The sequence below is a fragment of the Ceratosolen solmsi genome, unplaced genomic scaffold (genome assembly GCF_000503995.2).
Source record: "Ceratosolen solmsi marchali unplaced genomic scaffold, CerSol_1.0 scaffold6, whole genome shotgun sequence".
In the NCBI taxonomy this organism is placed as follows: domain Eukaryota; kingdom Metazoa; phylum Arthropoda; class Insecta; order Hymenoptera; family Agaonidae; genus Ceratosolen; species Ceratosolen solmsi.
Window position 1 is genome coordinate 5,133,396 of NW_011948414.1, and position 17,525 is coordinate 5,150,920.

A 17,525-nucleotide genomic window follows, 5' to 3' on the forward strand; every position below is an offset into this window, starting at 1 on the left:
ACTTAATTGAAATATATTATTTCATATATTTATTTATTCGGATTATTATACGCAAATGATATAATAGTATAATCGGAGGAAAAATATATTAACTAGGAACTAGTACTTTTATCATTATTTATCGTAGTAGAACATTGATATGAAATTTATTTAAATTAATTTTTTTATTTACAGTTAAGCTGTACCAAACCGTACATTGTTTTTTTCTATGAAACGTTTTAATAGCCAAAATATGCCTTTTTCGTTATCTGTCCTTTATCGCTTGTGCTCCGATATGCACCGTAACGTTTTAAAATTTATCTAAATACCTTACATTTGTTTGTTTTTACTTTCCGTCTCTCTCTTTCTATCTCTCTCTCTCTCTCTCTATCTCTCTCTCTCTCTCTCTCTCTCTCTCTATCTCTATCTCTCTCTCCCTATTCCTATCTCCTCCTCACATGTTCCTTTTTGTCTCTTTATTCAGGACAAAGCTAAAAAGCAACCATGAAGCTCACCTCATGTCCAAGTACTGATAAACGGATGTGATCCCTAGGCTGTAGTAAACCGGTACGAAGACGAAGCACACTATCGGGTAGGCAAGCAGCATACCGTACAACGTCTCCCACATGGCGCTTCCGCGATAGTAGAGTTCCGACGGATATCCAAGGAAAGAACGAACTCCCAGGGTACCTCGGGCTATCGACAGCATCATGGCGCCCATCGAGACACTCGATCCCGTAGCGAACACATAGTCGGCCTTGGTTTCCGTCTTTTTACGTGCGCGAAACTTGCCCCACAATGGGATAACGAAAGAAACGGCAATAAAGGCGATGAAGACAAGGTAGTCGACCACCAACGATGAGGACTCCATCGCTGTATTCAGGTAGGACGAAACTTCTTTGGCTGTAAACAGAGCAAGAGCAATATATATATATATATATATATATATATATACATATATAAACATACACACGCGCGCGCGCGCGCGCATTAGTGCAGGAAATGTCTTTTTCTAGGATTCAATCTCGTTTCTAACTCTTGTATCTGTTATTCCGTAAAATAAGTTCAATTTATGAAAGGCAGCCTGGCGTCCTTCGTCATGTCATAGTACTATCGCTTTTCAAAGGATCCCGCGGTAATTGTATGACGTCATAATTATTTTAGAGTTTATTTTAGAGAGTGTGATTGTCAATTTTGATATTCTTATGCATTTCAAAAACTTCCAATGATAGCCCTTACAGCTGTAGTTTATAATACATCATTCTACCACACGATTTTTATCTAATTAACGTTCTTAATTAAGTAAATATAAATTCAACTGCCAAATATATATTGGATAGGATATTAAAAAAGAACAAAAGTTTTGTATAATTTATCAATTTAAAAAATTTATTCTATGTTTACTCGAATATATGGTTGTATGGCTTATTCTAATGATATGGGAATATAAAGACAATAAAAGTACGCTCTACGAGTATATGACAACATTGTTTAACATTTTTTAAATTTCCAAAGTAATGTTTCTTTTAATGATGGTATATAGAATTTACATCAAGTACATTCATTTTGACGAAATCAATCTTATCAAGTGGATGCTTACATAATTGAAATTGTGCAATGTTTATAAACAAAGAGAACGTCTGACCTCTAGTTTATCGAAGTTGATCAAGTTTTTGGAATATTTATTAAAAATGTTAGTAGAAAATAAATCAAAATGATACAGTAAGTTTTATGTAAAGGTAATTTTATATTATAATTTAAATATACTCTCAGTAACTGTCAATTTTTATTATAAACTATACTTAGAAATAAATTAAATAAATTTGCAGTTAATAATATTAATATTAATTTTACTAATAATATCATTAATATTATTATTATTTCATATACAAAAACTATAATGAACAATTATGGATATTATTTTTATCATTCGATAATTTAAAAATTTCTTCGAGTTTAATAAAAACAATTAATAAATAGATTTATAACAAAAATACAAAAATTATAAAAATTTCATAAGTTTCCTCACGTTTATTTTGCAAAAAATAATACGTTGAAATATTTCATTTTTAAATTAATATTAAGCTATTGAAAATATAAATATTTTTACATTAGTATCTGTGATCGTACACATTTTACTAGAAATAACGTGAAAAATAAATTTTTTTAAAAACGTGTAATTCATTATAATTAATAAATATAATTAATTCAAATATTCAACTTCATATATTTACATATTGATATATTTTATTGATAATATTCATTATATAATGATAATGAATTCGTTATATTATACTGACACTAGGAATAAAATCATTAAATATACTGTAAAAATATTAGTTTTATAATAATTTATAATAAATTAATAAATCGAATACATTTTACGAATAATATTGATAATTTTTTTTTCAATAAATTACCGATTTCTTTGTAAAGTATTCACTATTAACATGATTATAAACATATTTTCAAGTCTATTCCTATAGTATTAAACATATAATGTGTACAGATATTATCTTCTAATATATATATATATATATATATATATATGTATATATATATGTATGTATATGTATATTTTAAGAAATTGAAATAAATAATTATACGTTTATTTAATTATAATTTTTACCATCACGAATATATTTATAAAATTTTGTTTTTTGCCAATCAGGATTATTTAATAAAATTAAAATTATATTAGAGAACGTATGATTAATAAGAATGATAAAAAGTTGAAACTTATGCATTACCATATTTATATTATAAAAGTCGATTGACATTTTGTAGTAACATTAATCAATCTCTTTAATAGTAAGGAATTGTCAATTTGTGTGTATACTCCATATGGATCTTTCCAGAAACTCTTTAATAAGAATCCAATTATGTACTAATATTATTGATAGTTTTGTAGATTTTTGTATTAAGTTTTATTAAAAAATTACTTTTATTTTCCGTAATTATGTAAAAGTTCATAATCAATTTATCATCACTTTATGGGTAAGATGCTCGTGTCGTCATTATACATATATGTTTACGATGTCAACGTACTCTTTAATCGTAATTTTAAAACAGAAAATATATAAAATAGAGTTTTCATCAAAGCGTTACTCAATGTACTCTTTAATCTTAATTTTTACCACTGACAATACTATATATAAAGTATAATATTCGTAATAAATTACTACTATGTCTGAAATATTAAAATATAAAATTTTCCATTAATTATAATAACTTCCTGTTTGCAATACTTTTATCATTTTTCTTTTATTACTTTCTAATTTTTAATTACTTAATTTTACATTAATTTTGCGGGAATTTAAAAGTAATACAATTTAATAGATGTATAAAAATGATTAGACATATTGTTAAATAGTAAAAGATCGAATTTCACTTTAAGTAACGCGAAAAATCGCTCACTAAGTGATAGAAATTTATCCGAGAAATAATCTTTATAATTTCTTTATTTTTCATCCATAACTTCGTTGTTTTTTTTATCTTTTTTTTTTGTTTTTTTTTGTTTTTTTTTGTTTTTTTTTTGTTTTTTTTTTTGTTTTTTTTTGTTTTTTATTTTTTATACTTTTGAACGACTTTGTGAGGGGATTTAATAACCAATAGTCAGAATTAAAAAAAATTTATTTGTTTCTATTAATGGACATTTTAAAATGCACTTTCATATTTTCAGTGAGAAATGATTTCTTTAAAATCTATTTTTATAATCCATTAGAAAATTGTTTGTTTTGTTACTCTTTTAAGACATATCTGAAAGGAAAGCATAAGCAGCAATGAAAATAACTTTGTAATGTTCTTAATTACAAGAATTATCGAAACACGAAAGTCGTACCAAAATAGTTTCCTTAAAATTGCAGCATAAGTATTTAATTATATTTCCGGTTTAATTAAACGTTTTTCTGCATTTTTACAGAAAATAGTAAATTGATGAGTAAATTCATAAAAAAGATAATTTGGTTTTATTTTTATTGGTATAATTTAGTAATTTGTAATTCCTGTTTTTTTCGAGTCTTTGAGTGAAATTCCGTACTTCTTTCAATATATTTAATTTTTACTTGAATAAACTCGATAAACGGTTCGGTTGAATACAGTAAAAGCATCACCTATTAAAAATATAAAATTTATTCTCAATGTACAAGCTAATGTAAAAAGTCAGTGTAACTCTTAGAAAAATAAAATCTAAAAATACAACTCACTTCACTGGTTCAGCAAACAGGAAGTTTGTTTCGTAAAACTCTTGGAAAATAGTAAAGAAGAATGTTAGTGAGTTTTAATATAAAATAATACCGGCTTTAGATCTTCTTGAATGATCCCTTCTTTTCTTAAGCGTATTTACCACTGGGCCGCGAGTATAATAACCCCGCGGTAAACGAGAATAAGACTACGAGACAACGAGAGACCGATCGGAACCAAGTGCCGACAACTGACTAACTTCGCGGCGAAGCTGCTCTGGCGTTATTATGCTAACGAACGTATCGGAGACGTGCGAACACCGAACCGAAGGGTAGTGGTAGTGGTAGAAAGACAAAGATAGAATAAGAGCGATAGATAGATAGATACCAATGAAGACAGAGAGAGAGAGAGAGAGAGAGTGCGTGTGCGTGTGCGTGTGCGTGTGCGTGTGTGCGTGTGCGCGTGTGTAAGATAGATAGATAGATAGATAGAGAGAGAGAGAGAGAGAGAGAGAGATAGAGTTTGAGTGAGTAATGAACGAATGAGAGAAAGAGAAATACTTAAATAGACTGATAGGTAGAATGAGAGAGAGAGAGAGAGAGAGAGAGAGAGAGAGAGAGAGAGGAAAAAGAGAGACAGCGAAAAGGACGGCCATGACTGAAGAAAGAGAGGAAACGAAAAAAGACTTCTCACGTTTCAATGTTGTCTTTCCTTAGGGATCGTTTGAAAATCGTTTAACACGTTTTGCACAATTATCAGTATCGCCTTTCTTTTCAACTTCCCTTTGTTAACAATATTTTCAAGAAAATCATCGAAAATAGAGTGGAAATGATTCATTTTCATACATACGTAGGCACATTGCAAATGCAATCTTTTCATTTTATAGGTAAAACTATATGTCCTTATTTAATACTATGAAAAATTAAATATTTTAAACGATAAATATATTTTCTAGATATATCAACTTCACTGATAAATGTAATCCTGCCTTACAATATTCAGCAAATAGAATTTATTTATTGATTAAAATCTGTACATTTGCACTAATTATAATTAATAAAATTATTGTTTCTGATTAAAAGAGAAAACTTACGTATGCCTTAATGTGTATTTTGAAATTAATTAATTAATGGCTAAAATAAAAGGATTGCAAATTATTATCGAATCACTAGTTTTTCTTTACTCTATTTTACCTTTATGTTCGCGAATTCGTATCATTTAATGTTTTATCTTTATCTCTTTCGTATTCTCAACAGATCTCTCGAATCCCAAAGGCATCATCTGCATTTGTCGTTAGTTTATGTTATTTTTCTTCTTGTCTGACTTGTGTATTCCATTCAGGATAGGAGGAAAAGTGAGTGGAAGCAACTTTGAAGTTGAACAGAATTTTTTTTTTCTTAGCTGATTAAAATTATTTTAAAGCATTAGACTGTAATTTATATACGTACTAATTGTATGTCTAGAGTATTAAGGATATTTGTTATTTTTTGCTTAAAAATATATATTCATGCACTTCAATATACGGCTATCCTAGTGAATCTGTAATTAATATTTTACAAATGAAGGAGAAATAAAATTACATGTTTTATTTTAATAAAATTTTGTTTTATTAAAAATGTAAACTTTTTATTTAAAAATTGTATCGATTGATTAAAAAAATTTATTATTTTTTGAAATTATGTGAATAATTTTTGAATATATATCATTTAAACATAAAATTTAATTAAAATATAATACAGCAGATATAATATTTATATTCGAATAAATCATTATTTGGCAAAAATTAAGTATCTCACGTATAATTGAAATTCATAACACAGTTACATTAATTTATTTTCTTGCTATACACATTATTTTAATATTTTTCTTCAATTTTTTATTAGACAATATTAATACTTTTTATAATAATTTAATATAATTCAAAACAATAATTGCATAATATCGTATGTTTGACATTTCGAAATTGATAACGAATTTGTTTCATTGACAATATTAATTTCAAATATTGGACGCTGATACTTTTCTTCTGAAAATCTTTTTTATTTATGTGCCCCAGTTTTTGTTAACATTATATTTTAATAATTTTCTACAGAAGTTTTTATATTGTATTAATTCTATACTTTATTAATGAATGAAGCTGAATTATAAAGGCTTTTGTTTTTAGAAAAATTTCATAATAGTCATTTATTTAATGCAAAATTAAATTATAATTTTATGAGGTTAACATTTTTTAATCTTTCAAGGTTTACTCTTCTATCGTATATTATTAGTATCGTTAAATTAAGTAAATTAAGCACCATTGTAAATATCACTAACTTTCTAAGTCTTAAAGTTTCTATAAATTTTTATCCAATATTTTAATTGCAATATAAGATCAGTACTTTAAAAAATACTTTATAAAAAGTACAGAAATTAATCTTATGCTATTAATATAATGTAAACATTTATGTTTTAACATAAGTTGTAACGTTTATTTTTATTGGTTAATTGTAAAATTGTGAAAGAAAATCAAGGTAATCATTGAGCTACTATTCAGTTATGTGTATTAAGTTAGTTACGCATGTATCATGTATAAGAAGAAATATAGTCATAGAAAAAACTAGAGGAAGAGGGAGACATATAAAAGCATAAATTAAAAATTGGGTAACAAGTTACAAGTCTAATGAATAAATATAATTTACGCTATTGTATTTGTTCATAATAAAATCTAATAAGATCTAATATATATCGACAACTCATCTTTTGTAAAATGCATTGATAAACCTGTTCATGAATTTATAAGAAATCTTAGAATAAAATTTGAAACAAAATTAAAAATATTAATTTTCATCTATTAAATAGATATCAAAAACACAATTAAAATTTGAATAATTTATTTCACAAAATTAAGCAAATTATACTTTCTTTTTTTTTAATATGTACCATATAAAGTTATTAGGGATTGAATTAAAAAAAATATATTGAAAATTAAATATTTACATTTAATAAAAATGACGTTTATTATAGGCATATAAATGATTATGTGGCTCTTCATACAATTAAATTATTAATTTATTGTTAAAACAATTTGTCAAAATATGAAATTGATTCATATATTGAAACTTAACATGTACTTTTAATGTGTACAATAAATATAAATAAATAATTAAATAAATAAATAAATATATATATATATATATATAAGATTAATTTATAATATTAAAAGTTAATCTAAAAAATACCTTATTAATGAAAAAATAGCTATTGATTAAAAATTAAGTCATTAAAATATGAAAAATGCATATGAATATATATTTATATCTTATGTACATAAATATTAATTTTATGTATAAATATTAAAAGTAATTTTATTTTCCATATAACTACTATAATTATATCTATTATATCTGTTATTGATTAAATTATATAAATAGTTACAAATGAAAATTTCGATAAGTAAAATAAATTTTAAACTACCACTAATATTTTCAACCGATAATCAATATTAGTTTACAAACAAATTTATGTCATAAATATTGTGATATTTTCTAACATGATTTATTATTATATTTGTATTATTATTGATATGTGTTGGGTGCGTCCACAAGTGTCTATATGTGAATGAGGCGATGAAAAAAAGTTCTTCTTTTTAAAATATTTAAAAAATGTTATTGTAAAAGATAAATTGAATGTGTAGGTTTTAAATTAAATTTTTTACATTGTTTAGATGAATATACTGCAGAAAAATTAATTTTTTATTCATAAACGCGATACATATACAGAAGATAGTAAGATGTTTAATACTACATAACAATTACTAATGATTTCAATTCGTTTGTTTATGTAAATATTCAATACTAAATAAATATATTAATGTCACATATACAATGTCAATATAAAGTGAAATTTTTTTATCTGTAATTTTAAAATCTACCATTAGTTTCTTTTTATTGATATTTATCTTTATCGAAATACGAATTCAAGCCTCTAAAAGTTTTTAAATAATGAAATTTATTTTTTATATTTTCGTACGTTAGGAACAATATTAATAGAAAATAAAATTGATATATTTATGAAAAATAAATTCTTAACTTCGATAAACAATTTATATATACAAAAATTATGTCTAATGTATTGTTTTCTAAATATCTTAAAAAACTATTGTTATTAATGAAATTAAATTTATGTTTTGAAGTTGATTATTAAATTATAAACCGGATTTTAAATAAAAACCAGAACTGCGTATAATTATTCAATTTTCAATAAAACATTATTTCAATGCAAAATATTTTTTAATTTTATTGACAATAACATTCATATAAGTGAAAAAATTAATCCTATTAAGAAATTTTTACATATTCAAACCTTTTCTTATAAATATATATATGCGGTATTTTTAGAGATATATAAATATATATAATTTAATTATTTTTATTACCCTTTTCATTATTTTCTAAAATATAAAATAAACTTTGATTTATATGATGTTTTTCTTACATAAATTTATTCAATTACTTATAAGAATTTAATATTAAATAAATAAAATGTTCATTAAAAAATATTTAAAACGAAGTTTTTTATGTGCAATTTTCTGATGATATATTTTTCTTTATACTTATATATAATGCGGCAAATTTATATCATTTAAATATTACTTCAAAGTGTATTCAGATCATGAAAATGAAATGTCATATTTTTGAAAATGCTGACCTTCTTATGCCGGTTCTTAAAAATACATCGCATCACGTATCAAACTGCGCCAGACCTGTTTGTGTACGCTGAGCAAACTTATGATAGATGTTTTTCGGTAATCACACATCACACGCGCGCGCGGACGCGCGCTTAAATATATATATATATACACACAAATAAATATAAATATAAATATATATATATATATATATATATATATATACGTACGTATATAAGTATGTATATATGCGTGTATACAATGATACATATATACACACACATATATACGTATATTAATAAGCATAAGTATGTAGGAAATGTGTAGAAATATTAGTATATATATATATATATATATAAATACAATTGTGTATATGGAAATATATATTGATATACGTGTGGACGTGTGAACCCACACGTACATTCCTAGGTATAGAAAAAGAAGAAGGGGAAAAAGTATATAACGAGTGTTATATATTACGTGTGTTTATACTGATGGGATTGTTGGAATTTTCCATTGAGTTTTTGAGTAACATGCGTACAAAACAGCACGTAGATGCTTTTCAAAATGAGTGATAAAATTAAGGATTTTTCCACACCTTTTAATGTGAAATAATAATTTCTACTAATTTATGTTTACGTACGATCGAATAAGCTACGTTTTATCAATGTATATAGGTATATATAAAAAATATTAGTTATACATTAGTTATTTATAAACATTATTGAAATATTATTGTTTCAATAAATAAAAATGTTTAAATAATATATATAAAAATAATATTGTACAATAAAAAAAATATATTAATAATAAAATTAATCAAGTATAATTAATTTTAAGAGAAAATTTTTTCTACTGTTTTTAAATATATCCTTGCGTATCGATACATTATTTTATTCAAGTATTTCAATATTTTCTTAATATACTTTTGTATATTTAAAAAATTATAGTATTATATTATTTATAATATGAAAAATTTATCGATAAAATAATCGTCGATAATAATAATAAGTCGATTAAAAAATTTCTAATAGTATCTCATTATTACAAATATATTTAATAAACTATAATAATCAAATACATTTAATATCAGTAACTCGAGATCACATAGATGTATTTCTATAGGAAAATTAGAAAATTGAATAAATAATAATTTAATACTTATACAATCAGATATTTTTAATTTGAATATTATTGTTCAATTGAGTAAGCTTAAATTTATTTAATAATAAGTATTAATTAGAAAACATTTTAACATTTTAAAAATGCTTAGCGTAATTATTTTAAAAATAAGTTAATACGTTAAGAGTCTTGTAATAATTTGTAATATTGTAGTTTCTAATTTTAGTATTTCTTAAGATACATATTAGTTTAAGATTCAATCTCACATTAAAAATATGTTTCTTCATTGGATTTTGATATTGATTACCGATGTTATAACTAGAACTACGTATCTCGTCATTACTATTATTACTATTACTATTATTATTATTATTATTATTATTATTATTATTATTATTATTATTATTATTATTATTATTATAAAAGTAATTAATTTATAATAATTTAGAATTAGATATAATTAATTAGCAATATGCATTATCTATGTAAAATGTTCACTTAAGTGTTCATTTTTCAAAATTCCTCTGTGGACATTGAAAACTTTGTTAATTTACTAATCATAAAAGTCTATACGATCTTTTTTCTTTTTATTTCTCTACAATAAGATGTTTTTCATATGAAATTTTCGATTATCCGTATTTACCATCACATTTCATTGTTTAATACAATGGGGTTAATTTAGTAAAACAAGCTTCATTCGCTAATAAAATAATAAAAATTTAATAATAAAAAGCCCGTGACTCAATTTAAATTGAATATGAGGAAATCGTAAAAAATGCAAACAATATTACATTAGCTTAAAGAGAAACGAAAAGCTTTCGATTGGCTTCAATTCATGCATGAAATCAGAGCACAGAATTACGATATAATAGAAGTCACAATGTCTTTGCATTATTTAACGCAAAGCGAAATGAGGAATGTCACAAGATCAAACACGTGATGATTTGATTGTATTGCAGCACTGAGATGATAATATAAATACATGTATTGAGAGAATCAAACAAACATATATTCGTTATGTTAAAATACATATTATATTAAAATCATTTGAGTTTAATATTTTTAGTCTATAAATAGTTTAAAATTTTAATATTCATTATATTAAAAAGTTAACGGTTGATGCTTCAATATAATATTAATATATAAGCAAATATTTTGAAATTTATTTTCAAACTAAATTTATAATTTGTAATAAAATTAGTTTCAATTTATTATATAAATTTTCATTTATTATAAGTTATTTATTTACGTATATCTAAATGCAAATATATCGAAAAATTATTTCATTCTATATAGTATGTATTTTTAAATACAAAAGTTAAATATTGAATCATCATTATAAAATACGTTTTTGTCTATAAAATATTTTAATAATAAGGATATAACAAAAATGCCAATATTCTCAATAATTTATGCTTCTATAAACATATTAAAATAAAAGAAGTAGGAAATTCAAATTATACATTACATAATTTACAAATGGAATCCCTGCCAAATTTTATATATTATATATAATTATGAATTTATATTGCAAATTAATTCACTAATAACTTAATTATATAATTGATTTAAAATTTTGTAACTATAATTTACATCAATTTCAATCATCGAGTCGGTACGATAAAATAAATTTCTTATCATATAATATAAATAGTTTTTACGCGCTTTTTATACAGAATCTATAATTATATTCATAATATAGTAGGCACTTTATTTTCACAAAGTTAATAGCTCACGAAAATGATCAAATCAAAGGAAATGTCCACTCGTTTAATTAGTTGAAAAATTAAAAAAAGCAAAAGTATGACGTCATACCGTTACAATAACTATCGAAATAGCTTTATAATTTAATTTTAAATTACTTCCGTTTATTGTTAAAGAAAAACAAAGAAAACACACATATTTAAAATGTAACATATTAATTGTATATTTCATTAAATACGTAAGAATACACTTGCGTATTACGTTATATTCTTTTTTTAGGCACAAGATTAGAAAAAAAATTTTTTTAATTAAAAAATTAAGTAAATGAAGGAATAAAAAAAAGTATAGTACTCGTTTCTCTATAAGTATAAAATAGGTATCAGGTGTACACATTTTTACATTAAAAATCGAATAAATCTGAAATTTAATAATCTTTTATCAGTGTAAAAAATTCTATAAATAAGCTTCGTAGATTGTATTTGTAATTTAGGATATTATTATATTTTTATGAAATTTTATATTTACATTGAATTAATTATTATATTATATCAAACTTGATAAGATCATTCTATTACATTTTGTATTTCAGATTGTTATACTCGGTGCATTCAATTTTGTAAAGCACATATTTGTATTAAAATGAATAGCTTTAGAAACGACCTGTACAATATTCAGTTTGTCTATAGCAATATTAAATTAATTCGTAATAGCGAGTACAAACAACAAAAAAAAAAAAAAAAAAAAAAAAAAAAAAAATACAAGCGAAATGGTTAGAAATATGATTTAGTAATAAAGTTTTTACAAAATATGCTTAAATATATCGGTTACCCCATCTATTTATCTACCATATATACAATAATAACATTTTATTTCATATTCAATTAGTATATTAAATTTAACTTTAGTGAATTTCTTATTAATTAGAACTAAATTTTTTATATTAAACCTATTTATTATTAATTGTTCAAGTCTCTTATAAAATTTATAAAAAAAAAAAATAATTTTGTAAAACGTGCAAGAATAAAGAGAATGTTTACTATATATAAAAGTAGACATGTAAATAGATGAAAAAATATATAAATATATAATCTAATTTCGTACAATATTCGAATATATATTGTTAGACAACTTATCTTTATATGTATTATAATTTTTGTTAGAATAAATATTTTATTTATATTAAGTAAGTATCTATTTATAATAAATAATAAAAAGCTTTAATTATAATTGCAGTTTTTATTTTTAAATTCTTTTCATAGAAATGTATGTTTGATCAATATTAAAATTTTAATTACGTCAATTTATAATAATGATCAGCTATTTACAGCTTAGTACTAATAAATTCTTTAACTAAAAATATTGAAAGAATAAAATTTTACATACATTTACTAAAATTATCAAAAGATATTATATTATGAATAATATTTTTATTAAATTATTATACTTTACTCAGCTTTATAAACAGTTTATTTTCAAGAAATAGTATATAATTTAAGTCATCTTTTAATTAGTTTAACAATGATCAATTGTGCCCAATCAGTTTATTTAAAATTTAAATATTTTTATTCAAATTTTTTGTCAAATATATATTGTATAAAGTTTTAGATTATATAGAATATACGAAATATAGATAATTATACTATTTATTAAGTTTATATATATATATATATATATATATATATATTTTTTTTTGTTAAATTACAGAAAGATTTATGGAATTAAAAATAAATAATAATGATGATTATAGAAAAGTACTAAAGTCGTCAAATATGAATAGCTGTGGTTTTGTTTCAATTGCAAGTTTTTTTTTATAAAAATGTAACATTTTTTACAAACATTGATTGCTAATATTTACATGCATTTAATCTAAAGTTACTGTATGTGATCAGCTTCATTGCAAAATAAGAGTGTATTTAACCGATTGCACACAAGTTACATTTGTATTATCAATAATATATTATATTAGGACTGTAAAATTTTAAATAATTTATTTTTAGCATCTCAGAGTATAGGATCTTTATTTAAAAATTTGTTTATTATTTATTTAATGTTTGTTATATCCATACATTTGAAATTTACAATAATTATTTAATCAGGATAATATTCACCATATAAGGTTAATAACTCAAGAAATATATTTTTAAAATTAAATCGAGAGCGTAGAAAATACATAATAATATTTTAGATTTCTAAAATGGTCGTAATTTTTCATAACTAGCGCTATCTGATTTCTTTCTACATCTTTTGTAAAGAAAACTATTACTATATAGAATGGTTTCAAAGGATAGCATTTTCATTGTCACATTTTAATAAGCATTGCTATCTATTTACAATAATTCAATATTTTATTGTATATAATAATAATTATAATTTTATTCACATATTAAAAGACAAAAGACTTTACTATCTACTGATTTTAATCTATAAGTAATGTCATTTGAAGAATAGAATTTCAATTAAAAAGATTAAATTATTTTTTTAATTGCAAAGTTTTAAGATTTACTAATTTTTCATAAAATTCGTATATTAAAACATATTCTCAAGACTTAAGAATTAGAATATCACAACACGTGTCGAATTTAATTATATTTATTAAATATCAATTACATAAAGAGAAATTCCGTCTATTAATCTGAGAATACGTAAAATAAAATTTCTTACCAAAAACTATAAAATATTGCTATTTAATAACTTATGGACTTTATATGTTACTCTATTAACACTTAAAAAACCACTTTATGTTGGAAATAATCATTTCTTGCTTGTTAAAAGCAGTAATGAAATTATTCGTATTATTATATGATTAATTTAAATGTAATTCGACATTGTCATACTTTAAAAATTTGTCTCGAAGCTCAGCAGATCACGGTAATGAATGGTCGGCTTTTCTGGAGAATAAATACTTTGGTTGCCAATCCTGATACTTGCATACTTAAATATTGAAACACCACTTAACTCATGTATACGTAAATTTTACGTGGACATATTAGTATAGAAATGAATAATTTCGAATCATGTGAAAACATCAAGGATAGGAATTCGCTAGAATAAATGCATGAGTGACATGTTTGGTTTATGTGATAATAAACTTGTTTACGTGGATTATAAAAAGAATCACAACTGGTGGGTCGTGAGGGAATATTCTTGAGCTTAAGTACACGTGACTGTTGGCACGTTTATGCGCGGGGAAAGCTGTTTGTCGAACTGAATATTTTATAATAAGTTGATAATCTTTATAAAAAAGGAAAATTAATTTATTGAAAAATTAAATATTATTTGAAATTTAATTTAGTATTTTGTTTTTAAAGTAAGTTGTACATGTCAAAAGTATAAAAATGTATAGACAGGACTGCACAATATTTGAGTTAAATAAATTCTTTCATGTAATGATTTGTTGAATTAAACAGTTTGCAATTAGAGTATAAATAAAGTTTTACACGTATGCTACTTTCTTAAAATGTTTTATTTAAAAATATTAGTTGCTATATGTAATATTAGCAAAATTTCATAAAATTTTTTATTTGTAATTCATAAGTGATTCATATATAAATATAAAAACAATTAAATTAATTTTCGAATAAACTTTTTACAATTTAAACAACTTTTTTTTTTATTCCGATGGAAAGGATATAATCAATTTTTCATTTAATGTTTTAACTACTTTAATTATCTGTGGTTTTAAATAAATAATAAATGTACATAAGTATTTCTTTTGTTTAATAAATATTAATGTAATTACAAATAAATTTGAAGAGTACATTATCGACATACTTCAATAATTAATAAAATGAAGTAAATCATAGCCCTGATGACATACAATCTATAATAAATGCGCGATAATTTATTTCAAACTAAATTCATTATCAATCTGTTTAATTACTATATAATACTAAAATTGAAAATTTTATTCAACATGTATTATCAGTTAATGTTGAAAATTAATTATTACAAAATTGTTTGATATTCATATAGTTGATGCGTTAAAAGTTACTGTATTCTACCTTTTTTAAATCGTTATAGAAGCATAGTATATGTATATGTAGTTAAGCTTCTATTTTGTGCATTTTCTATCACCTCTTCCGCTGATTCATTGTCAGCTTCATCGAACAATAGACAAAGGGGTGGCTGCCAGTACTTTTTTGCTTATAAAAAAAAAGATGACATCAAGAGAAAGATGTCTATATACAGAAAGAGGACAGAAAAGAAATGGTACGTTAAAGTAGGCAGCCAATCAGGTGGTGGTACACGACAGAGTAGTTAACTTTCCTTTCCTACTTTGGTCTTTTTCTTCTTCATATTAAACGCCGCTAGAGTTTATCTATTGTTCTCCTTCTGTCTTTCTTCATTTCTCATATAATGTTTTTGTTTTGTTTTCTCTTTTTTTGTTGCCCCTCTTTTTTCTCGTTTTCATATTTGTACCCGAATTTCGCGTTTATATTTATGTATATACGACATGCTTTCCTTTCAACAAAAATTGAAATACCAAGAGAACGAGGTTTGCTTTATTCATGTTATTATTTTTAAAAATCATGTATATAGCATTTTAATCGACTCAAAATTATTTTTTCGCATTTATTTTTTCGAATAATTTAACTTTTAAAATTGGAATATTATTTGGAAAATTTAATTCCACACACACACACACACGCACACACACACACAACACAGCACACAGCACACACGCACACACACAACACACACACACACACACACACACACACAACACACACACACACAACACAAACGCGCGCGCGCGCAGACACACATATTTGGTTAACAAATATACGTTTTAAAATTCATTATACATTTTATATACAAATATAAATCTAAGCTAAATAACAAGATTTAAATATTAATGTGAAGTATTTTTATCTTACTATGGGATAATAAATTATACAAGTTTAATTAAATTCTTAAATAAATAAAAATACAGTACGAGTGAAATAAATAACAAAGATAATTAGTAATATAAGAAACTAAATCACTAGGTGGCTAATAATTTATTACAATTGATGATAAATGGTTACAGTTCGTATATAAGAATAAATGTACAAAATAAGAATTACTTATTTATTATTTATTCACCTTTATTTATTCACCTCGTACTTTGATCAGTGGCAAAGTGCATATAACTTTTAATAGAATCAATAATTCCTATCGCGATTATTCCTCACATTACAATATCCCTCGACATTTATAAACACTCGTATTAATATATTGAAATATATTAATGGAATGAATAATGCATATTAACTGATGTATCGAAAGCGGGTATAGTATTTTTATAGTTAGGGCAATGTATTATAATAATAATCGATAGATAACTAATAGATGTACATGTTTGTGTACGCGTGCGAATATGCGTTCTTAGGAAAACAACTGAAAAACATTTCCATAAGCTTACAGTGGCAGAGACAAATGGATAACTTAAACATAATCTGCCGAGCAGATCGAAATAAATGTATTTGTATTATTTAGATTCTTTCAAATATCAAAAAGAAAAAAAGAAAGAAAAAAAAAAGAAAAAGGAAACAACTTTTTATAGTAAAATTTGCAATTAGTTATGAAAATATAATCTTCGTTTATCATTTGATAAACCGTCACCTTAAACTCTTTATCTATAAATATAGTGTAAAAAATATAGGCTTCTTAACTGTTTTATCAGTACAAAAAGTTGAATTGAAAGAACATTCGTAACAATGGCAATCCATAAATGCTATTATCCTCAATTAGGCACGTCATCGGTATCTTTGAGGCAAGGAATTTAAGTGGAAGAAAGGGAAAAGAAGAAAGCAAGAAAAAAAAGGAAGCAACGTGTTACTTTCGTCAAGAAAGTCGAGGGTAGAATGAGAAAGGAAAGAGATACTGT

General features: G+C 23.5%; 1 protein-coding gene and 1 long non-coding RNA gene across 6 annotated transcripts in view; both read right to left on the reverse strand.

Moving 5' to 3' along the window:
• Positions 1-17,525, reverse strand: part of LOC105367883 (sodium-coupled monocarboxylate transporter 1) — a 51,814-nt gene that overhangs the window by 9,609 nt on the left and 24,680 nt on the right. For 2 of the 5 annotated variants that reach the window (XM_011506718.1, XM_011506719.1), the window contains exon 2: positions 495-882. In XM_011506718.1, the coding sequence (XP_011505020.1) occupies positions 495-882 (388 nt within the window). Of the gene's footprint in view, positions 1-494; positions 883-3,820; positions 3,895-4,275; positions 4,544-14,490; positions 14,641-17,525 lie in introns of those variants that run through there. The other 3 variants (XM_011506721.1, XM_011506720.1, XM_011506722.1) reach the window with 3 other exon arrangements.
• LOC105367882 (uncharacterized) lies at positions 4,043-4,280 on the reverse strand. Its single transcript, XR_913080.1, has 2 exons — positions 4,185-4,280; positions 4,043-4,091 (listed from the first exon to the last, which is right to left on the reverse strand). It is a non-coding gene; the product is annotated as an uncharacterized LOC105367882 (long non-coding RNA).